Raw genomic sequence first — 23,269 nt, forward strand, 5'->3', positions numbered from 1 at the left:
ACTGTCCCCACAGAATATGGTAGGATGATGGATATGTTCTGTATCTACACTGTCCAATATGGCTGCCCCTAGCCCCAGGTGACTATTGAGCACTTGAAATGTGGCTAGTGTAATAAAGGACTTGAATTTTTAATTGTATGGAATTTTACTTAAATAGCCACATGACTAATGGCTCCCATATCAGAGCAAGTGTAGAAAACCGAGAATCAATCCCTCCTCTCACAGAGGATTACCATGTGAGAATAGACAGGAGATACTCTGATGAAGGGTCCTACTATTAAACCATACCCTGCCTTGAAAGACCATAAGAGTACTGAATGAATTCTCAAGCACTCACTGTCCTGACGAGGCACTGAGTGTGCTTGGGTGGGCCTGCTTCCCGCTGTTGCTATCTCCTCACACCATATGCAGCTTTTTTTTTTTTTTTAATATTTATGTATTTATTTTGAGACAGAGAGAGAGGGATCACATGCAAGCAGGAGGAGGGGCAGAGATAGGAAGAGAGAGAGAATCCCAAGCAGACTCTGCACTGTCAGCGCGGAGCCCAACGTGGGGCTCGATCTCATGAATCATAAGATCATGATCTGAGGTGAAGAGTTAGACACTCAACTGATGAGCCACCCAGGTGCCCTAGCAACTCTGACTTTAGTAAATACTGCCTGAGGATGCAAGTGAGGCAGGCTGGTGTAAAGAAGTTTGTTTTCTTTCTCTTGTTAATTTGTCCCTACTGTGCTGATTAAACAAAATGACTACATTTCCAGAAACCCATTTTTAATTAAATTCTTCTGTGACACGACTTGACATTAAGTTTCCAGACAGAAAATGTTTCTCATTTTCTCCAGTTAAACTTATCATGTCATTATGTACCAACTGCTTTAAACTAAAGAGACTATCTATCTGCATAGGTTAAAAATATACAAAGACATCCATTTTTAGAAACACAAATCAAGCAGCACCCATTTTATTTTATAGTGTTTATTATAGTTAAAGTTCCTCTTGTAAAACATTAGTGATTTTGGTCCATATCTTATTTTCCATTTGGCTTTAAAACACTTTACATTATTTACAAAATAAATTGCAATTTTTATGATTGTACATAATTTTTTTTTGACCCTTGGAATATTACAGTTTTAAGTAACTAAAAAATAAACAGTTGGGAGACTAAGTGTACTAAAAAGTACATCTTGAACATATTTAATTACCACAGTAATTTAAACGTCTTGATCTTTACTTCATAAGATTAAAATGCACCATCATGAAGTCATTCAAGAATCTCCGGAATTTCTCTATCATCCACAATGAGACTATGGATAATCCCTTCTTTCCGCTTCCCACTACTGACAGCCTTTATGTAACAGTCATGGTTCCCAACACTGAAGTGAGTTTCAGTCCCGTCATCTACAAACTCACCCTAGGCCAACAAAAGAAGGAGGAATTAGTGTTCCAGAAACATTTATCTTCGTCTAGAGCATTAACACCATCTAACAGTGTAATATAATGAAGTATCTATCAGCTAAATGTTAAACTTTGGAAAATTAAAGTTAGAACCTTGTATTGCTAGATGCTTTTACATCTCTGCTATGAACCGAAAATTTCTTACCTGTACCCCTCAAGATTATAGAATCTTATGTTTCAGGGGGAAAAAAAACCCTTACACCGCGTGGCTAGGTGACTATAACATGTTCTATGTAGACAGTATCAACTATTTTTAAAAGTAAAAATGATAAACGTGATAGCAAACACATACTTTATACCAAGTTACTTGTTCTATATCAAGAACAGCTCGCATGCATTATTTCAGGGTGTCCTCGCATAGCCCCGTCTATAGACTAGAAGTACTATTACTATAGTCCTAGAAGTATTATTACTATCCACACTGCAGAGGTGAGGAGGTTGAGGCACAGAGTGGTGAAATAGTTGCTGAGGGCCCCCTTCAGGAAGGGATGGGATGTTCTTACCCACTCTGAAAATCTGATTCCTCAGAATGTAAGGTGATTTACTGTAAAACACACAGGTCACATAAAAGCAAACACTACCAAGTCTAGACCCGTTCTTCCAGACACAGTAGCCACTGGCCACAGGTGGCAATTGAGCACGTGAGATGTGGGGACTCTGAAATGCAACGTGCTATTTAAACGTAAAATATACACTGAGTTTGGAAGACTGAGAATGAAACAGAGAATGTAAAATAACTCTAAAAACTTTTTATGTTGATTACATGTTAAATGATAATATTTTGGATATACTGATTTAAACCAAATATATTATTAAGATGAATTTCATCTTAAGACTTTTTAGTGTGGCTGCTAGAAAAGTTACACAAGAAACTCGTATCTGTGGCTCATATTGTATTTCTACTGAACATCTAGAGTAAAAAGATCGGGGCCAAGTAGTACAGAGAAGGAAGGGACAGGAGGCTTGGAGGATAAACGTGAATTCTGCCAGAAAGCAAAGAAATGACAAGCAGACTTAAAACTTGGCTATGAGCTTCCTGGCAGCCAAAGTGGACGGAGCAAGGTCCCGTAGCTGATATTATCCAACCAATGAAAGCATGGGATGCACTGGGTAGAGCTTTTTCTGAGCTCTGAGAAGATTCTGGCCAATGGCTCTTTATGGGAGGTGTACTGACACCTTGTGGGGGCGCAATCTCACAGATACATAATCTTGGTCATGAGGTTTTGAGATGAAAAGAAAAAGGAGAAAATAAACTAACTCAGGTGTGCACTGTGCTGGGGAAGGCTGCCCAGACACAGAGCTGCCAACACCACACTGCAAATTAGGTTGTAGTTACAATAAGGAAGCAACTGGGTTGTAAAGGGCTATTGTCCAAACACTTGTGCTTCCCTGTTAATAACTGAAGAACAAAGACATTGTGGATAAACATTATCGTTAAGTTCTTATTTACGACCACAGACCACATTCTTAACACCACAAAACAATGTTCTCTTTACATCTGCACTGGAGAATTCCTTGAGGGTGGGAGGGAAGGGGATTAAAAACCGATGATTGAGCATCTAGAGAATTCCAGGGTAGGAAAGAAAGAACAGCAAGAACCACCAGGTGTGGCATTGGGTACACAGCAGGTGCCTGATCTACGTTAATGGATTCCACAAGGGGCCGTGAAACACTGAAGTGCTCACCAAGCCTCTCTGAATAAAAGAAGTCTCTAACAGTGGATTTAACTTGGAGAGTGAGTGGCTCAAGCTCTGGGGATCGTTTAGTGAGCCCTGGTTAAATATCCCTTCAAGAATTCATACCAGGAGTAAGGAAGAGAGAGGCCTTTATCTTTGTAACTTCTGATTTCTGGCGTGGGCACTTCCTCAGAAGCAGACAGCCACGAGACCCAGCAGGTCTTCGGTAGCCTGCTGAATAAATTCATCCCGGACCTCCTGCCTTCCGAGCATCTCTCCCCACCTTCCTATCCCGACAGCAGACAAGGAGACAATGGCAGCAACTACAATGTGCAACTAGCTAAAACGTAACAACAGCAGTCTTGTCACCTCTAGCCCAGAAGTCCACGTCTGAGCTAGCATGAAAGGTGGGTACGAGGTATGGCGACCCCTGCTGGCCAGCAGGCCCCACAGCCCTCCTGAATGTCCACCCAGGGACGTGAGCTCCCAGTCCCACACTCTGTGCTTTCCATGCTGGTCTCCTCTGTCTCCACTTGCTCCCTGTGCTGTGCACACCGCTATTACTTCATCCTCACCGAATTCATCCCAATATCCATCCCACATAACAATGCAAGCAGCTGACGGCAGGGGCCCAACACTCTGGGGTGTGACGGGGATGTCGTGCTTGGCCTCAATGAGTGGTGTACCCTCCTGGCACTGCTGGTCTACAAATTCCACTTGTCTTCTGGGGTTTGCGACAGTGCCCTTTCCTCTCTGCCTTTGTGTCATCCGACACCGTGTGCAGCACTTCTTTTTCAAAAACTTTTCTTTTAGAGAAGTACTATCTGCTTTGAGTATGGTATATGTAAAGCCTTCCTATTCAAAGTGTGACCCGTGGGCTGACAAGCAGCATTGGCAGCACCAAGGGAAGTGTCACAGTTTGCATTTAACAAGATCCCAGGTGATTCCTATGCATGCAGATTTGAGAAGTGGAGGTATAGAGCCCCACCTGAACTTGGAAAAACACAGGAGGAGGCCAAACTTTGGGGGGGGGCAGTTTTTGATGTGTGTATGCTTTTTAGGACAGAGTCTGGTCCAGGCGAGGAAAGGTGCCAGCTGGTGAGAGCTGATGCCAGCTCGCAACATAAGGTGTTTCCATACCCTTCCTGTCCCCAGGCGCTGTCTGGGAAAGGTCTTCAGAATTTGGAGTCAAGGGTACTTCATCTTGTTCTTAACCGAGATGACCTTGGTTAATTATCAATCTCCACAATTAGGAAATGCAGCAACATTTCAATGGCAACTATACTCATGGTGCTAAGAGTAATCAGAGGGTCGACTTACTGCTGTCTCCATTCTTTTACCATTACACCATACGTCCATAGTGTCTTTTTCTGTAAAAGTAACAAATTAAAAAAAATTATACTCTATGACTCAAAGTTAACTCTTCATTATTTTAAGAAAAGTTTGATATACTAGATTTTGAAATGTACTCATGGCTTTCAAATTCTCCTAAATTTGAAGACACTATGTTTACTCTCGGTTCACAGACAAAACAAAAATGAAACAAAACGCTCTTTTAAGAGAAAATCGTGGTCTCCGTACAAATGGATGAAGCCTTGTCAAACAAAATAAACACCGCAGCACAAACTTCAGTATTTAAGAGGATGCACAGAAATGAATGTGAGGAAGGAGCTTTTCACATGGACTGTCATCGTGACCAGATGACTCCCCTGTCTGTCACACTGAGCCACCTGGATGATGGCACAGAAAGGCCAGCAAGAAAGGCTGCCACGAGGTTCACACAGGCTGGACAGCACGTCAGGCTTAGAAATTTAGCCTTTAATTTCCTACTGGATAGCACAAGAATCTCTATTCATTTTTTGCGATAGTTTCACTTTGGGGAAAATTATTGGATCATAAAAAACCAACAACACAGGTATACCTGGTGGCTGTGCTGGGTACAGTGCTACTGGGTATGCACTGGGTATGGAGCCAAGTGCTGCCACGATACGCTTGGCTGTTGGTTAAGCTGCCAGAGCTCACTTCGGGAGGCGTGTATATGTGTGCGCGTGTGCACAATATATGTGCGTTTTGGGAGAGGATCCCCAGGCCTGCTTGTAAATATTAGTGTGCTGGCAGGTGGCAGGAGAGAAGACTGCAGTCATTAAGCAGCCAGAAGATGAGCTGTAGGTGTTATAACGAAGGCTGGAAAGAATCGTGACCCGTGTGCGCGGGATGCTCAGGAGGCAAAAACTTGCCTGGGGGTCAAGGCTGAGGTGCCAGCCAGGGGCTTAATTGTGACAGGCCATCTACTCCAGGAACACAGTCTAACAGGGATCCTTTTCTCCCCACACCTTGAGATGGGAGCCTCAGAGAGTGGAGGGAGTCCTTTGAGCTGGGCTAAAGGGAGACAGAGGCAGAGGGGCCCAAAAGATGTGGGCAGATGTTGCCCTAGTGGCCTCCTGAGCCGGAGGCATCACCAGCCGCAGCTGCAGGGAAACCCAGCTTGTCCCAACAGCTGATCAGAGCGCACAGTGCTAAAATAAGCATGGCGGTGGTGAAAACTGGAATTTTATTTAGTGTGCTTGCTGGACATGTGCTTGCATGCAGATTCCTTCTAAAGCTATTATTAATGTACCTCTGAAGAAACCTGCTAATCCAGAAACCATAAAAGAAAAATGGGATAAATCTGACTACATAAAAGAATATTTCTGCATGGTTTAAAAAACCATGTACACACATAAGCAAACTCATACAGTAGATGACAAACTGGGAAAAATGAAGTGAAGCTCACAGCACAGACAAAAGTCTAATCTTGAGAAAAAGACCAAGAGCCCCAAAGAAAATAGGTCAAAGGACACGAAGATACATTATCAGAAAAGAAATACAAAAGGACCTCAAACATGAAAAGATGCTCAACTTCACTTAATTTTGAAAAAGGCAAATATGAACAACACTGAAATACCACATTTCATGCAGCAGAATATCAAAAAAATAACAAACTCTGACACCATGCTCAGCTGGAGAACCTGTGGGGAAATGGGTACTTGGGAGCACAAACCAGTAGAAGCACCAGGAGGGACAACCAGGCACCATCTCCTCAAACAACAAGGGCAGTGATGTTGGACCCAGCGACCCTACTTTCCCACTTCTGGGATTTTATGCTAAAGGGATATGTGAACCAAATTCCAAGAGGCAGGTGAACAAAGCTATTCATCCAACACTGCTTCTAACAGCAGCAGGTTAGAAATAGCCCAAACGCCCATCTGTCAGGGATGAGTTAAATAAACTATTTTACTGACTACTGAGACTTACTCCGCAGCTATAAAAAAAAGTATGAGAAAGTTCTTTATGTGCTGGTAGAAGAGGATCCTCCGAATATACAAATGAGTCAATAAAACAAGAGGCTTTTATGAAATAAGGCAGTAGTAAAATATTTGTATTTGCTTGACTCTGAATAATGAAACACTGGAAGGGCTCATTATTAAAAAAAAAAAAAGCTTATCTTTATTGAGGAAACAGGCTGGATGGGAATAGGGGTGGAAAGAAATTTCTGCATATATCTTTTCCCATCATTATGATTTCTGAATCATATAAGTATAGCACCTATTCAAGTATGTATGTTAAAAAAAAGAACATATCTATCTGATAAAGTATTCAGTCATTGCTGCTCAGAAGTGGATTCAGTGAGTCATAGGAGGTCCTGGAGCATGTGCGTCTTGGAGCCTCTTCCCTCTGCCTGCCTGCAGCTTTCCTAAAAATAATGAGCATCTTTATCGTATGCCCAGATTATGCTCCTGAAATACCATTTGCCTCTACTAGAAACCAGGGCATTTTGGAAAAAGGGGTGATTTCATGTCTGAGTAGAAAATGTTCATATGAGCCTAAGACAGCTTGTCATACCAGATTGCAAGGAAGCTTCCAATGTCTACCAAGGATGTGTCAAAAGGACTCAGGAGTAAATCTAAACAATACACCACTGGCCAAAACTGGGACAATGTGAGGGTCAATAAGGATAATAACTTCAATATGTTGTGACACACACCAAATTGTTTAAATCCATGAGTTAATAACGACCAAAAAACCGTAAACAATCACCTTTAGAGGAGAATATGTTCCAATTCAGTATTTTGAAAACTGGTAAAGGCAAAACAAGTGTTATTCTGCATTTGTTATACAAATTGTAACTCTGTGCAACCAGACAGATGACAGGAAGTTTCTTATTTTAGAAATATTCCAGAATATCACCATTTGGCAACTGCTAATGAATTAATGGATACAAACATTAGGTATTAAAGGTTGGCGACATAAAAAAAAAAAACATGTGCCTCTTGATATAACGAAACAACATGTGCCTCTTGATATAACGAAATTATAAAGTAGTGTTGCCAGAAAAAAAAATCAAAGCTAAATCTGACCAATTCTTCAGTCAACTACCAATGTATAGGAAATATTAGAGAAATGCAGGTGCCTGGCTGGCCCAGTTGGTAGAGCATGCGACTCTTGATCTCAGGGTTGTAAGTTTGAGCCCCACACTGGGTAACAGAGATTACTTAAAAATAAAACATTTAAAAATATATATACTTTTTAAAAAAGGAAAAAGAAACAGAGAAACATCACAGAAATGCAATCCACAAAATCCATGTACTTCCAGCCAGTGCTCCAAACATTTTTCATTCTTTTTTAAGATTTTATTTTTAAGTAGTCTCTATACCAACATGGGGTTCAAACTCACAACCCTGAGATCATACTCAAAATCCTGAGCCAGTCAGGAGCCCCAACATTTTTCATTCTATTTTTTTTTTTTTGAATATTTATTTTTGAGAGAGAGAGACACACACACAGCATGAGCGGGAGGAGGGGCAGAGAGAGAGGGAGACACAGAATCCAAAGCAGGCTCCAGGCTCTGAGCTGTCAGCACAGAGCCCGAGCCATGAGATCATGACCTGAGCCGAAGTCGGACGCTTAACCGACTGAGCCACCCAGGCGCCCCAGCAACATTTTTCATTCTTAAAAAAATTTTTATAAAACCGTATTTGTAGGGGTGCCTGGGTGGTTCAGTCGGTTAGGCACCTGACTCTTGATTCTGGCTCAGGTCACAACCTCACCATTCGTGAATTCAAGCCTCGCATGGGCTTTTCCCTAACAGAGCCTGCTTGGGATTCTGTCTCCCTCTCTCGCTGCCCCTTCCCCCTTACTCAAAAGTAAACAAATAAACTTAAAAAAAATAAAAAGGTATTTTCTAGCATTTGACTAGACTGCAGAATCTTTACAGGTATGGACAACATCTCTTCATCTATGTATCCTCAGTGACTGATATGCTAACTGGTATTTCGTAGGTACTCGATATCATCTAAATAAGTGAATCAATGAATTAATGAGATGATCCAAATGGTCTTAATGATTTGAGAAGCAGGAAATACTTGGAGTACCAGAAGAGAGAAAAGATAGTAACTGGTAAATATTTGTCTCTTAAGTTTTGTAGGCCTGGTAGAAACAACAGAGATGGCAATCTGTAACAAAAAACTTAGTTTAAAGATCAATGGCTTACTACGTTTTATTTTTTAATCTACTTTATCTGGACTTTGACAATTTTGATCTGTTGCAGTACTAAACTTATTGCTACCTAGAGAAAAAGTCCCTGGTTACTAATCAATCTTAGATTTCCAACGGTCTTTTTTTTTTTTTTAATGTTTATTTATTTTTGAGAGAGAGAGAGAGAGAGAGAGAGAGACAGAATTGGAAGCAGGCTCCAGGCTCCAACCTATCAGCAGAGAGCCCGATGTGGGGCTTAAACTCATGAACCATGAGATCATGACCTGAGCTGAAGCTGGACGCTTAACCAACTGAGCCACCCAGGTGCCCCTCCAACTGTCTTTACACATCCTTTTAAAGAGAAATATAATAATATTAAATAATAGAAATATCAATAATAAATAGCAAATGTCTACATCAATATTTCTCTCTTTTTTTTAACCTGTTTATCATCCTAAAACTGTCACTATAAAATCTGGTTCTCACATATCAATTAAATGAATACTTCATTCACACAAGACACATCAAAAATACACCTACGCTGGGGCGTCTGGGTGGCTCAGTCAGTTGAGGGTCTGACTTTGGTTTGAGTCATGATCTCATGGTTCATGAGTTCAAGCCCCACATTGGCCTCTGTACTGACAGCTCTGAGCCTGGAGCCTGCTTCCAATTCTGTGTTTACCTCTCCTGCCCCTCCCCCCAACTAGTGTTCTCTCTCTCTCTCTCTCTCTCTCTCTCTCTCTCTCTCTCGAAAATAAAGAAACATTAAAAAAAAAAAAAGAAGAAAAATATACCTACCCTTACACTCTGTCTATTCAAAGCTCTCACAAGAGGGACTAATTAACAACCATCATAAAAAGCCAATGAATTCTGCAGAAACAGCACTCACCCAAAACGACTCTAAAGTCCTCACCATCCAAATGTAATACCCAAGTATTGGTGGTTTTTGACCTGTTCTCCATATACTTCTTGAGACTCTTCCCATTAATTTCCAGAGTATATTCATATGCAAATCCACTGATAGCATCTATATTTATCGTTGCTTTTGTCTTTGCAGCTCCAACGCAAAAGGTTTCTTTGCCCACTAATTTGAACATCCATTCTTTTCTTATCTCTTCCTAAGCAATAAAATACAAAAGTTGAAAACACACAAATGGAAGAAAATTTAATATTTATAGAAATGCTATAATTTAAAAAATTTTAAGTTTATTTATTTTGAGAGAGAGAGCAAGTGAGTGTGGGGGAGGGGTAGAGAGAGAAGGAGAGAGAGAACCCCAAGCAGGCTCTGTGCTGTCAGCAAGGAGCCTGATGAGGGGCTTGAACTCACAAACCATGAGATCATGACCTGAGCTGAAATTGAGTCATATGCGTAACTGACTGAGCCAGGCGCCCCAAGAAATGGTATAATTAAAGTGAGTAAATAGCAGTGCTATTTAGGTATAATTTTATTCTTTCATGATCCAAATATTTTACAAAATAAAAGCACTTGAAGTTTAAATGTTATATAGTCTATGGATTCTGTAACTATAAATAGTTTGCTTTGTCCAGCAAAATGATACAGGCCAAAATATAAAGATAACCACTGTTAAGAGAAAAGCCCTGAATTCATACATGAAGAATCTATATTAACAAAATCAAGCATTTTTTTCCCTACCTTCCCATCTACATATACCACTCGTTTGCCTGATGTGGTCCCATGTTCAAATTCAATCTTATGGACTCCATCACTTAAAGCAACATCCCAAACGGCTACGAGATCCGTCATTTTTTCCAGGCTATAAGGAGGGCTAAGGGAATAAAATGAAGCAATTATAATAGACCAAAAACAGTAATTTATCTTTCCAGGTAAAAATATCAGATTTTTTAACACATAAAATTAGAAAATATTAAAGGGATAGTAACTGAGAAATTCTACTCACAGTACATATAAACTATCTTCTCCCTCTTGTGCACTCTTCCTTTAAGATGAAACTACTATATATGGGTATGTAGTCGGATAATTCCAAAGTCACCTTAATATTAATAGGATTAAGAGCCGATCAGTTTATCCAGGATAGTATTCTAAGCTTGGCTACAGAATAATGCTTGGAAAGGTCAGTAAAAAGTCTCTACTTCTCCCCTGCACCCCCATTTAGAAAGCACAGTATTTAATTCTGGATTTTCTTCCTCAGATCCATTCACTCCAAAACAAAAACTCTCCAAACATTTCATACTTAAGCCAATTAGGATTCATTTTAACAAAAAGGGTTCTAATTCATTATACTAAGAAAAATAAAAGTCATAGAAGAAATGTCCTATAATAAGAGAGAAAAAAATGGAAAATGGTAATTCTTGTCCTTACTATAGTAATCTTATTTAAAAAATAAAGGATTCTGTGTTGTCATAAGTTTCTGGCACAAATTAAATACATATGTTTGATATTAATATGTTAATATAAAATATATAACATTCATCCTATATGAGTCCTGTGTGAATGACATGTTATATAAGACATACATAAAATATTTTTGAGCCTGTTCTTTTAACTACATCTTACTCCTTTTTCACTCTAATGTCTTTTGTGTGCTCTAAATCAGAAATGGTAAATGGATTTTTTTGTCATTTTGAAGTGATTGCCAGGAACTCTGTGCTAAGATGGGTTTGGAGACCTTATATCAGGCCCTACGGGAAAAGACATGCCATGTTGGTGGCAGCCACCTACATGCCAAGTGTTTACTACCCTTGCTCTAAATCACAGAAAAGCAAAACCAAGCATTCTGCAACTTTACAAAATGTGTGCTTAACAAAAGTAGCCTGGATAAATAACTCTTGAGTGATTAAAACAATCTTGAAAATTTCAAAAGCTAGTTTTACTGCCATGCAAGACATTTACCTTTCGTCATCTTCAAAGATAGGACTGTCATCTCCAGATGCCATGGTTGGCAAAATAGCCTTTAATCCAATTAGCAGCCAGGAAAGAAAAAAGCAGAATTGCAGCAAAGAAAGATTGAGAGCAACAAAGATAACATCTGCAAAGGGTTTTTTCTAAGTTTGCAATCCATTTCTTAAATTGCATGCAGTTTCTGATGAAACCAGCTTTTACATACAATAGAATTGCAACCTACAATTTCAGGAAAAGAAATTAAGTCATGCACATTGGCCAATCATATTTTTCCCTGTTATAAATGTATAATTTCCTAAAACTAGAGAATAAACTCTAGTTTATTCCAAATATTATACCACATCAGAGCTGTAAGAGACCTAGAGGTCCTCTGGGTCCTGTGCTCCTCAAATCAAGGTATAAGAAGCCCCAAGGGTGTGAGGTGTAGGTCAGGGAATACATAAAACTCCAGGATACACAGAATGCATCTCAGGAAGCATCAATGTTACAGGGTAGTAACAAATTTAAATGCAATCATAATATTAAATTTTAGAATATACATTATGTCGGAATATATAACTTAAAAATTTTGGGGGGGGTGGCACATGGTTAGCTCAGCCAGTAGACCATGCAACTCTTGATCTCGGGGTCATTGGTTCAAGCCTCACATTGGGTATAGAGCTTACTTAATAAAAAATATAATAAATTTTTAAAAAATTTTTTAGAGAACTTCAAAGAAATGACAAGTTTGCAGGTAGCAGCCAAGGATATGCTGGTGCTGTTTCCCAACAGCAAACTTAATTTATCCACTTACTCGACCCCACTTAATTTACTAGTGCCAATAATGAATCCACAAAAGTTATGTGGTTTGCTCAGGTCACTAGTAGGGCCTGAGCCAGAATTAGAGCCCAGTACTCCAATGCAAATACCACAGAATTAACTGGGCTATAATACTAATTAAATTTTACTAAAATCAAAAGCACACATATTCACACATGCATAGGAAACCCTCCACATTTGGAGATTTGAGATTAACAGCCTGTACCCCTGCCAAACCTACCGAAAAATAGGCTCAACTATTTTTGCTTCCAAAATCTACTCTGGCCTAGCCTTTTCCCTATAGTTGCCCAAGGGTGCTCCCTCCTTGTTAAAAATGGGAGATTGCCCAACTTCTTTAGTTGGAAACAGAAGCCACAAATTGTTTTTAAAAGGATGTCAAAGAAGAAATTAGTACTGATAAAAGCACTCCAACAGGCAAAGAAAACATACAAATTTTAGAATAAAAATTAGGTAAAACTTCAAAACACTTTGTAGCTAGAATAAATCTTTTTTTTTTTTTTTGGTAGCACCTTAACAATTTGTGAAATTTTCTAGTGTTTCTAGAAGCCCTAAGATATCTCCTATGAAAGTGGAGGGTATCCTGCACCTATAAAAGCAAAGAGAATACATAGCAATAGAGGAAGCCAAACAGAATATAAACTTGGATAAGCCATCCTTTGCACATCAGAGTGGGCTTAGGGATATCATTCAAATTTTGCTTTATAACTTTTAAAGACCTTATAAAGCTCAGTAATTCAGCATTCAAACTTGAAAGAATTGCCCAGTTTTTCCATGACAAGGGACTTTAATATTATCACACTAACATAAAGGCATAGTACTATCTTAATTACAATAACTTTTCATATAGAAGTATAAAACACAACAAATTAGAAGGGAAGTGAAAAATCAAAATCACATTTATTTTTTGAAATTTTCCCCTAAACTATCAACATTTATTTATACATTCACTTATTTATGGAGCATCTATCTAAGGTGCTAAAAAGTTTTGGAAATTGTGATGGTTGCACCAAATTGTGAATGTGCTTAATGCCACTGAATTGTACCCTTAAGGATGGTTAAAATGGCTGGGGCACCTGGGTGGCTGTTGGCTAAGCATCCAACTCCAGCTCAGGTCACGATCTCATGGTTCAAGAGCCCCGCATCAGGCTCTCTGCTGTCAGTACAGAGCCCGCTTCAGATCCTCTGTCCCCCTTTCTCTCTGCCCCTACCCTACTCTCTCACTCTCTCAATAATAAACATCTAAAAGAAAAAGATGGCTAAAATGGCAAATTTTATGTCATATGTATTTTGCCACTACTTAAAAAAATTAATAGTGTAATATACAAAAAGACACTGTATACTTTAAATGGGTGAATTGTATGGTATGTGAATTATACTTCAACTTAATTGTTAAAAAAAAAAAAAAAAAGACCTAAGTGCCCTTCTGGTAGTGTTTCTTGAAATGTGATTATATCTATAACTGAAAGATGATCACAACTGTCCTTGTTCCCAATATCTCCATTACTCATTTGAACAATGATAAATATCTGTCACACATCTCTAAGTTACAAACTGGACTTAAACACATGTCATATTTTAAATTCATTCACCTTGCTGATAGTTATCAGTCACTTATGTGCCAGGCACTCAGCTGGACACTAAGCTCAGAGTGAGGGGCTCTAGAGAGACCAAAAGATGACTACAACAGAACCATAGGAGTGTCCTTGAAAAGGGAAGCAGTGAAGGACAGAATGGGCCCACAGAGAAAGGATACTGGCCTGCTAAGTGGGTAAGGAGAGAGAAGAGACTTGGCTTTATCTTTTTAAATTTTTTTTTAACATTTTAATTTATTTTTGAGACAGGGAGAGACAGAGCATGAACAGGGGAGGGTCAGAGAGAGGGAGACACAGAATCTGAAACAGGCTCCAGGCTCTGAGCTGTCAGCACAGAGCCCGACGCGGGGCTCGAACTCACGGACCGCGAGATCATGACCTGAGCCGAAGTCGGCCGCTTAACCGACTGAGCCACCCAGGCGCCCCGAGATTTGGCTTTAAAACCTGAGAGAATGGGGCACCTGATTGACTCAGTCTGTTAAGTGTCCGACTTCGGCTCAGGTCGTGATCTCACAGTTTGTAAGTTCAAGCCCTACATCCAGCTCTGTGCTGACAGCTCAGAGCCTGGAGCCTGCTTCAGATTCTGTGCCTCCCTCTGTCTCTGCCCCTCCGCCGTTCTGTCTCTCTCTCTCTCAAAAAAAAAAAAAAAAAAATTTTTTTTAAGTTTTAAAAAATAAACTCTTATACATACACTTAATTTTCAGGATCATGTGACCACACTGGAAAATGATCATTACAAAGAAAATTCCCTCTATTTAATAACAAAACTTTAAAAATGTAAATGAAAAGGATGGAAAAACAAATTCCATTTTTTTCACTGATGAAGATGATGTCATTCACTCAACACTTTTTACATGTCTTCAAAGAAAACTTAAGTATCTAGACATCAGCGTATCTTTTAAAGTCTCTTCCCTAGTGACCCAACAGTCATGTTTCAGAGTATGCTTCAAACATTAAGACGTTTCCACTGTTCATCTAAACCCAGATTGAATTTTGCCTTAAATTGGGTTTTAAGTGTACTGGGTACTGTAATAGTATGTCCAAGCTAAACCCAAGTCAGTTTTAAATTACTAACACATTCATAGTTCCCTTTTCAGCAAAAGCTCTAGGTAAGGCCAGCCACAAGGGAGGTCACTTTTCAACAAGTAGGTGTTGACACTGTACGCCCAGAACCTTGTGAAGCCCTGGGACCTCCAGAAAAGTCAGGAAGCTTCGTGAACCAGGGGGCTCAACGAACTGTTTTCTGTAATAGCTACAAACTGAAAACCACCTGCAAGTTCACCGACAGCCGGGGAGCGGGGCGCGGCGCGGCATCCACGAAGTAAATCACAGTCCGGTCACTCAACAAACTGCACGTACAGCCCGGGCCAGGCCCCGGGGATGGATGCGGCGGTCAGCCTGGCGCACACGAACGCAGTCCAGTGTGGCCAATACAAGGGACGCAGGAAAATACGCGAAGCCACGGGTAGCTGCCCGTAATGCATCCTTTGGCCAAGAAGCCGTGTTACGGCACCTCACGATCTAGGGTCTGCACAAATACGGTCTGCTTGTGCGTCCATGGAAAAAGCGGCAGGAAGTGTATTATCCTAAGGTCGCAGGGCCTGGCCGGGCAGCGGAGACCCGCGGCCTGCCGCTCGGTTCCGCCTCTGCCCTCGGCCCTGCAGACGCGACACGCCCGGAACACCCCGGCACCGCCTGAGGCCTCACCCGCGGCGTCTCACGGTCCGCGTAAACACCGCCCACCGCTAGCAGCGCCCGCCGCCGCCGCCTCGAGATGGCCGCCGCCGCCGCCGCGCTCCAGCGCAGAGGCTTCTGGGGGCCGTCTCACCTGCGCCGCGGGGCTCACCTGGCCGCCGTGGACCGCGGGAGGCTCTGCGTCGTGGACCCGCAACGCGCGGGTTCGGGCTCTGCCACTTAGGCCGCGTAGGCTTGTTCCCTTCGCCGAAAACCGGGCGCCTCCTCCGCGTAAGCTGAAAGCTCGGCAGCCGCCAGTCCCGTGCGCGCCGACTCTCTGGCGCTTCAGGTCCCCGGAGGTGCCCAGCGCAGGCCGCCACCCGCCCCCGCGCACCGCAGACCCGGCCCCGCCCGCTGCCTCAGAGGACGTCTTAGCGCTCCCTGCACGGGCACCCCTCCCCGCCCTTCCCCGCTCCAAACCTTAAGTCCCGCACCGCGTCCAGTCGTCCCGCCAGCCGAGGTTGGTAAACCCCGCTGATAGCCAGCGCGAGGCTGGACGCCCGGAATAACCTGGTGGCCAAAACAGAACCTGTGTCTTCTCTGAAGCCACCGGGCAGGTAAATCTGATTATGGCCTTCGTTCTTTGAAATCTGTTTATGGCTCTGGCCGCTTCCATAAGGATCCAAACTCTTTAAGCGGGCATGAGGCCCCGTGTAGATTCTCAGATGATGCAAGCTCTTTCTCCCCGCCCCTGCGGGCCTCTGCGGGCCTCTGCGGATGCTCTTCCCTCTGCTGGGCACTCCTCCTTGCTTTTTCCCTTAGTTATCCTCCACTTTCTTGTTGAGCTTGCTCTTCAGATATCATTTCTTAAGGAAAACTGACTTGGCCCTGAAGACTTGCAGCACTTGGAATTCTCCTTAGTCCCTGCCAGGGTGTGTAATTACTTGTGTAATTGTTGCTTAATGTGTAATTTAATAGTAGACTGAGGTCCTTAAAGGCAGGGGCAATGGGTGCTTGGCTCTCACTCTTGCATCTCCCACATCAGCACAGTGCAAGATGCTGAGCAAGTGCGTGAGTGAAGGGGAAGTTGAGAGACAATAGGAAACAATGTATTAATAGATTAATCAGTCTGCAAAGTCATAATGATTGAATTCTTAAGCAAATTATGTTACAAGGATTCTGCTTAGTGAGCACTGATTTCTTGTTTGCTACCTTGTATTGAAAACTCTTCTAAGACAAAGACTCTTCATATGTGTAATTTTCTTCTAAATCAGTGTCTGGAACAGAAAGTTTTCAATATATGTTGAAAGAATGAGGGGCAGCAGATAAAAGGCCCAGAGTGGAAATTTTCAGGGATGGGGCAGGGCTAACTAAGACACCTCCCTAATTACTTTTTCTTAGTCCTTAGTGAGTTGTTGGGCTAGGACCAGGAAACCTTGGTTGGGAAGCAGCTCAGTGATACTGTTTAATGAAGGATCATATTTTCTGGTAAAACTTTAGAAATCTGGATATCCTCTACAAGATCAGAAAGGTATAATTTGTTGAATGCTTGCTATGTCCTTATATATTGTCATCTGTTAATTTTCACAATAGTCCAGTGCTTGTATTACAGAGAGACCCAAAGCACTTCAGCAGTTGCAGGGCTGAGTTGTGGAATGAGGCCTGTGGGATGCAAGAAGTTCATGTTAACAGGGCCTGTTAATAGAAAAGTGTTGATTGTGCTTTAAGAAAAATCTGGGCCTGTCCTTAGAGTCCTGCGAAGTTCCTCTGCCCAGGGGCTGCAGAATACATTCATGAGGTACACTCAAGTCTGCACCACGAATAGGCAGTGCTGTCTGATTCCTCCGCTGGCTTGTTCCCCTCTTTTCTCTTTGGGTAGAATTTCTCAGATAACTGGCATTAAGGAACATACCAGTTTGGGCTACATTTTCCACCTACTTATTCCCAGGGGCCCAGGACAGTAGAGGTAGCAATAGTCACTTGTTACCAGACAGGATTGTTATAGAAAGAAAGTCTGAAGAAAACACGGTGAAAGGTATTGAACTTGAGTATAAATGTATTCATTCAAGCTGATTCTGCTTTTGACTCTACTTCCCCCCACCCCAAACTAATCTCTATGCCCAACATGGGGCTCAAACTCACAACCACAAGATCAAGAGTCACATGTCCTACTGACTGAGCCAGCCAGGTACCCCATGCTTTTGACTTATTCTCACTCTCAGATTATTAATTTGATCTTATTTTGGGGGTGGCTGGGTGGCTCAGTTGGTTAGGCGTCCTACTATTGATTTTGGCTCAGGACATAACCTCACCATCATGGGATGGAGCCCCACATTGGGCTCTGTGCTGGGCATGGAGCCTCCTTGGGACTCTCTCTCTCTCTCTCTCTCTCTCTCTCTCTCTCTCTCTCTCTTTCCCTCCCTCTGTTCCTCTGTCCCTCTCTCCCTTTCCCTGTGCCCCTCCCCTGCTTTTGTGTGTTTGCTCGCTCGCTCTCTCTCAAGGGGATGGGAAAAAAGATTTTAAGTAATCTTTATACCAACGTAGGGCTTGAACTTACAACCCCAAGATCAAGAATCACATGCTCCACTTTAAAATGAAAAAAAAAAAGAAAGAAAAAAAGAATCATGTGCTCTATCAACAGAGCCGGCCAGACACCTCATCAGTGATGTATTTTAGGAGAGCAGCTAAAAATGTTTTCATTCACCATTCTCCATGTTTTCATTGGGCCTCCATTTGAACAGGGAATTTTTTTTTAAAGTGTTTGTTTATTTGGGGGGGGGGGTGTGAGGGAGGGAGGAAGAGGCAGAGAGAGACAGAGAGAAAGAGAGAGAGAATCCCAAGCAGGCTCCGAGCTGTCAGCGCAGAGCCTGAGGCGGGGCTCCGTCTCAGGGACCATGAGTTCCTGCTCTGAGCCAAAATCAGAAGTAGGACGCATAACCGACCAGGCTCCCTGAAAAGGGAATTGTTAATGCATTTGACTGATTTCCTGAATTTTTTACACAGTGTGAACAGAGATCAAAATAAAGGGGAAAAGTTTTCTAGTCTGATACCTACAAGACTGAAAATTTTCCATATGCCCTTCCAGTATTGGTACAGCCCAACCGCTGGTGATATGTTTAAAGAAAGAGGCACCAGTGCTTGAGAAACAAGCATAGGGCCCAGGATTATGGCCTCAGAGGGTTGTGTGTCCAGACCAGTGCCAGTATCAACAGTCTCTTGCCGCCGGCCAGGCTGCTGGGGCTTAGGCATCTTCCTCTCAGCTCAAGGAGGCTGTGGCTCTCCCTACACAAACACAGAAAGTGGAGAAGCAGTACAACAGGGTGATTTTGTAGAACTTCAAGAGAAGCTTGAAAATTTCAGGAGAAAGTAGGTTTTGGTTTGAGTCATGTGGAGATTGGGGTTTGTAGATAAACCCTTAATTAGAACAAAGAGCCAAAGGAAGGCGGTACAGACACATATTCCAGTTGGTAAAGATTTGTAAAAATTTGTATCATGTTTATTTTGAAAAATTTAAAAAGCATAGAAACGTATAGAACAATACCCATATTGCTGCTACCTAGAATTGACTGACCATCATTAAATATTGGCTCAATGAAAAATTTTAATAGAAGAAAACGTTGCAGATCAAACCCTATTTGATTTGCAACTCCAGCACCATTACTTGCTTCTCTTCCCCAAAGGCCAACATGAACATAAATTTAGTGTTTCCTTCCAAGGTCACCCTCTGTAGTTATATAGAAATTATATACATGAATAGCTTATACCTGTTAGAATGTATATTATCTAAGACAAGAAATAACAAGTGTTGACAAGGATACGGAGAAAAGAAAACCCTTGTGCCCTGTTAGTAGGAATGTAATTTGGTGTAGCTACTGTGGAAACAGTATGGAGGTTTAAAAAAAATTAAAAATAGAACTACGCTATGATCCAGCACTTTCATTTCTGGGTATAGACCCCCCCCCCCCGCCCCACCCTGCCACACACACACTATTATTATTATTCAGCTGTAAAAGAGAAGGAAATTCTGCCATTTGTGACAACATGGATGGACCTCAAGGACACTATGCTAAGTGAAATAAGTCAGACAGAGAATGACAAATAATGTATATGTCTCTTATAGGTGGAATCTAAAAAGAAAAGCAAAAATAAGCTCATAGATACAGAGAACAGATTGGTGGCCTTCAGAGGTTGATGGGGGGAGAAATGGGTGGAGGGGGTATAAATTTATTAAAAATAATAATGAAGAGGGGTGTTTTGAACTATCCCACTTTGAATTATATATTGTCAATTTATTATTACTAGTGTATTTGGCTTGTCTCTACTATTTTACCTTTAGCTTTCTAATTGTCCCACCTTTGTTCTGCTTTTTATTCTCCTTTCTTGCATTCTTTAAAAAATTGTTTAATGTTTATTTTTGACAGAGAGGGACAGTGTGTGTGTAGAGGAGATGCAGAGAGAAAGGGAGACACAAAATCAGAAGCAGGCTCCAGGCTCTCAGCTGTCAACACCGAGCCCGACACAGGCTCGAACTCATGACCTGCGAGATCATGACCTGAGCTGACAGGCTCAAACTCATGAACCGCGAGATCATGACCTGAGCTGAAGTCAGACACCTAACCAACTGAGCCACCCAGAAACCCCTCCTTTCTTGCATTCTTAAAAGTAGACTTAGGTTTTGTTTTCTTATTCCACTTTTTCTGTCTACTGGCTTAGAAGTCATTGGCTCTATTCCTCTTCTTCGAATGGCTACCCTTGAAATTTTACATTGCATACTTAACAAGGCCTAAACATCCCACCTCTTCTTACAAACAACACAAGGACCTTGGAATACTCTAACTCCAATGGCTGCCCCCATTTTCATTTTAGTCTGTACTTTTTTTCAGCCCACAGATTTGCCTTCATGATCATTATACCGTATTACATGATGTTTGTTTAGATTTGTCTACCTGTTTATCATTTTTTCTCAACAATCCCTGCATCTCAGACTTGTCTTTGATCACTTGTCTTCTTTCTAAAGTACATACTTAGAAGTTCTTTTAGTGTAGGTCTATTGGTGATTTTTTAAAAATTTTATTTTGAGATAATTGTATCTGGGAGCTCGGGAGAGCCACTGATCTGGACCCACTTTAACATGCTTCCAGAGTCCTAGTCAATGCAGGAATCTTGGGCTCAGTTCCCCCTGACTTGCTCCTGACTGTGCTGAGTAGGTATTTATGTATAGGTAACACTCCTCTCGATATGTGTATCTCTCATAGCTTTGGGTTCAGCTCAAAATTTTGTTTCATGTCCTTTGAGATTTTACTTTCTGGAAAACCAGAAAGGAAATGATTATTATTTTGTAAATGTTTATTTATATTGAGAGAGAGAGAGAGAGAACGAATGGGGGGAGGGACAGAGAGGGAGATAGAGAATGCCAAGCACACTCCACACTGTCAGTGGAGAGCTCTATGTGGGGCTTGATCTCACAAACTGTGAAATTATGACATCAACTGAAATCAAGAGTTGGATGCTTAACCAACTGAGCCATCCAGGTGCCCCTATTATTATTTTTTTAGTATAAAAAGAAAAAAATTATATAAGTAATGTTCTTAGGTATGATAGAGCCCTGCTTTTGAAAAATTATTTGAGGGCATTTGAGGGGTGCCTGACTGGTTTAGTCAGCGGAGCATGCAACTCTTGATCTCGGGGTTGTGAGTTCAAGCCCCATGTTAAGTGTAGAGATTACTTAAATATAAAATCTTTAAAAAATAAATAAATAAAAAGTTATTTTGAAGTTTACATTCTAGTGGAGGAGGCACTCACAAAAAATGAGGAAACAGATTGTGGTAAGTTGCTTCCAAGATGGCTCCCAAGGATCCTCACTTCTTGGTATTCACATCGTTGTATAGTCCTCTACTATGTTTTACTATAGTTGGTCTGTGTAATTAATAGCATATAGCAGAAGTGATGATGATGATATGTGACATCCTGGATTAGGTTATAAAAAAGACTTCAGCTTTTGTCTTAGGTGCTCACACATTCTCTTGGACTCCCTCTGTGGGAAGCTGTCATGTTTTGGGGATACTCAGGCAACCTGTGGAGAGGCTCGCTTGATAAGGAACAAACTGAGCCCTGCCAGTAACCACATGGGTCAGTTTGGAAGCGAATCCTTCGGCCCCAATTGAACCTTGAGACGACCAACCCAGGCTAACAGGTTGACTGCAACCTCATGAAAGATTCTGTCCAGACCATCCAGCTAAGCCCCCCTGTGTTCCTGAGCCACAGACATGTCAAGATATTATGTTTTTGTTTTAAGGGGCTGTGTTTAGGGATAATTTGTTATGTACCAATAGATAACTAATGCACAGATGAAGTAACTTCGAATTGGAATAAATGCATACCCATCTTATGGTAGAGCAGATGCCCATCAAGAGAAGTGGTTGATAAAGTGGTTAATGAAATCGGCCTTGGAGCTGAGTGCTGGTTTCAGATCCTGGCTCTGCCACATACTAGCTGTGTCATCTTAGCAAGTCTTTTTTTTTTTTTTTATTCCTATTTTCCAATTTGGTCATTTGTAAAATGAAAATAACAACAGTACTTATGTTAAGGTTGCTGTGAAGAGTCAAGAAATTAGAAAATAAAAGTGTTTAGCCCAGACCTTGATACATTTTAAAGGTTCAATTAATATAACTATTGTTAATCTGTATTGATTCTTGAGCATTTGTTATTAATACGTTTGAGCTGTTTGCTTATGGTCTTTCATATGGAAAATGTCTCCTGAAGGTGAAAGACCCCTGTATAAAACCGACTCAAATTTAACAATGCCACTCAACACTGTACTAAGTATCTATTATGTGCCAGGGACTATGCTAGGTGCTGGAAAAGGTAAGATATGATCCGTGTCCCCAGAGTTCAAATTCTCATAGGAGAGGCAGAAACAAATGTATTAGTGTAATTAAGGATTCTAAGTCTACAAGACTTGTAAATTGAAGACTCTTCAAGAATTCATCACCAAATGTCATTCGTATGTGGTATACTCTTTGTTATGGGAATAACATTGATAGTTTTATGCTTAGGAGAAAAATTTGAGAATCAGTTTAGAAGTTTCGAAATGAAAAGATCTGTTTTAATTGTTAACGAAGGCTGTAATTTATACTGGGAAGACAAAGCACAGAGGAAAGCAGTAAGCTGAAATGAAGACAGCCTTTGGATCTCAGCTTAAATGTTACTTCCTGAGAGAGGCTCCTCCACACACCTCTGTTCTCTTCATAGACTTATCATAACTAATGCTTATTCGAGGGTTTTTTTCCTTCATATTTCTCTTCCCAACTAGATCATGAACACCATGAGGGCAGGAATCACATCTGGTTCACTCACCACTGTAAACTCAGCATCTAGATTAGTCCCTGACACATAATGGGTGCTTAATACATTTTTGTAAATAAATGTTAAATGAGTGTTTAGAACCATTAACATTCTGGTGGGTCAATGAAGACTCATAGAAAACTTGAGACCAATGCAGCAGAATGCTAAGACAACTTGTGTGCAGAGCCTTTTACTTCTCTAGCAAAGAGAGGTGCTGAAAAGGCCTTGATGGTCGTAATAAAGAAATTCCTTTGGAGGACAGTGCTGTAGAGCTTCCTCCCTTCCACTTGATACACACAAAATCCAGGAGTAAT

The 23,269-nt window shown here is 41.2% G+C and overlaps 2 protein-coding genes across 11 annotated transcripts in view; one reads left to right on the forward strand and one right to left on the reverse strand.

The window, feature by feature from the left end:
• Positions 1-959: 959 nt before the first annotated feature.
• On the reverse strand, positions 960-16,224 carry FAIM (Fas apoptotic inhibitory molecule). 8 transcript variants are annotated; one of them, XM_019810649.3, is made up of 6 exons: positions 16,092-16,197; positions 11,518-11,576; positions 10,300-10,432; positions 9,535-9,763; positions 4,452-4,501; positions 960-1,411 (listed from the first exon to the last, which is right to left on the reverse strand). In XM_019810649.3, the coding sequence occupies exons 2-6, from the start codon at positions 11,559-11,561 to the stop codon at positions 1,262-1,264; spliced, it is 606 nt and encodes a 201-aa protein (XP_019666208.1). In that variant the 5' UTR covers positions 11,562-11,576; positions 16,092-16,197; the 3' UTR covers positions 960-1,261. The 8 variants fall into 8 exon arrangements, with proteins under 8 accessions (XP_019666208.1, XP_023116292.1, XP_019666207.2 ...); XM_023260524.2 differs by lacking the exon at positions 16,092-16,197 and adding an exon at positions 15,784-15,943; XM_019810648.3 differs by lacking the exon at positions 16,092-16,197 and adding an exon at positions 15,208-15,638.
• CEP70 (centrosomal protein 70) overlaps positions 16,090-23,269 on the forward strand; it is an 83,092-nt gene continuing 75,912 nt past the window's right edge. For all 3 annotated transcript variants that reach the window (XM_045037531.1, XM_045037524.1, XM_045037535.1), the window contains exon 1: positions 16,090-16,228. The gene's annotated coding sequence lies outside the window, so the exon portion shown is untranslated. The remainder of the gene's footprint in view (positions 16,229-23,269) is intronic.

The sequence above is a fragment of the Felis catus genome, chromosome C2 (genome assembly GCF_018350175.1).
Source record: "Felis catus isolate Fca126 chromosome C2, F.catus_Fca126_mat1.0, whole genome shotgun sequence".
Lineage (NCBI taxonomy): Eukaryota > Metazoa > Chordata > Mammalia > Carnivora > Felidae > Felis > Felis catus.

Excerpts from the sequence above, each read along its gene's own strand:
- FAIM (XM_019810649.3), bottom strand. The coding sequence starts at position 11,561 with ATGGCATCTGGAGATGACAGTCCTATCTTTGAAGATGACGAAAG. Across the intron at positions 10,433-11,517 it reads ATCTTTGAAGATGACGAAAG|CCCTCCTTATAGCCTGGAAA; the intron begins GTAAATGTCTTG and ends TTATTCCCTTAG. Across the intron at positions 4,502-9,534 it reads GGACTTTAGAGTCGTTTTGG|AAAAAGACACTATGGACGTA; the intron begins GTGAGTGCTGTT and ends TTACTTTTACAG.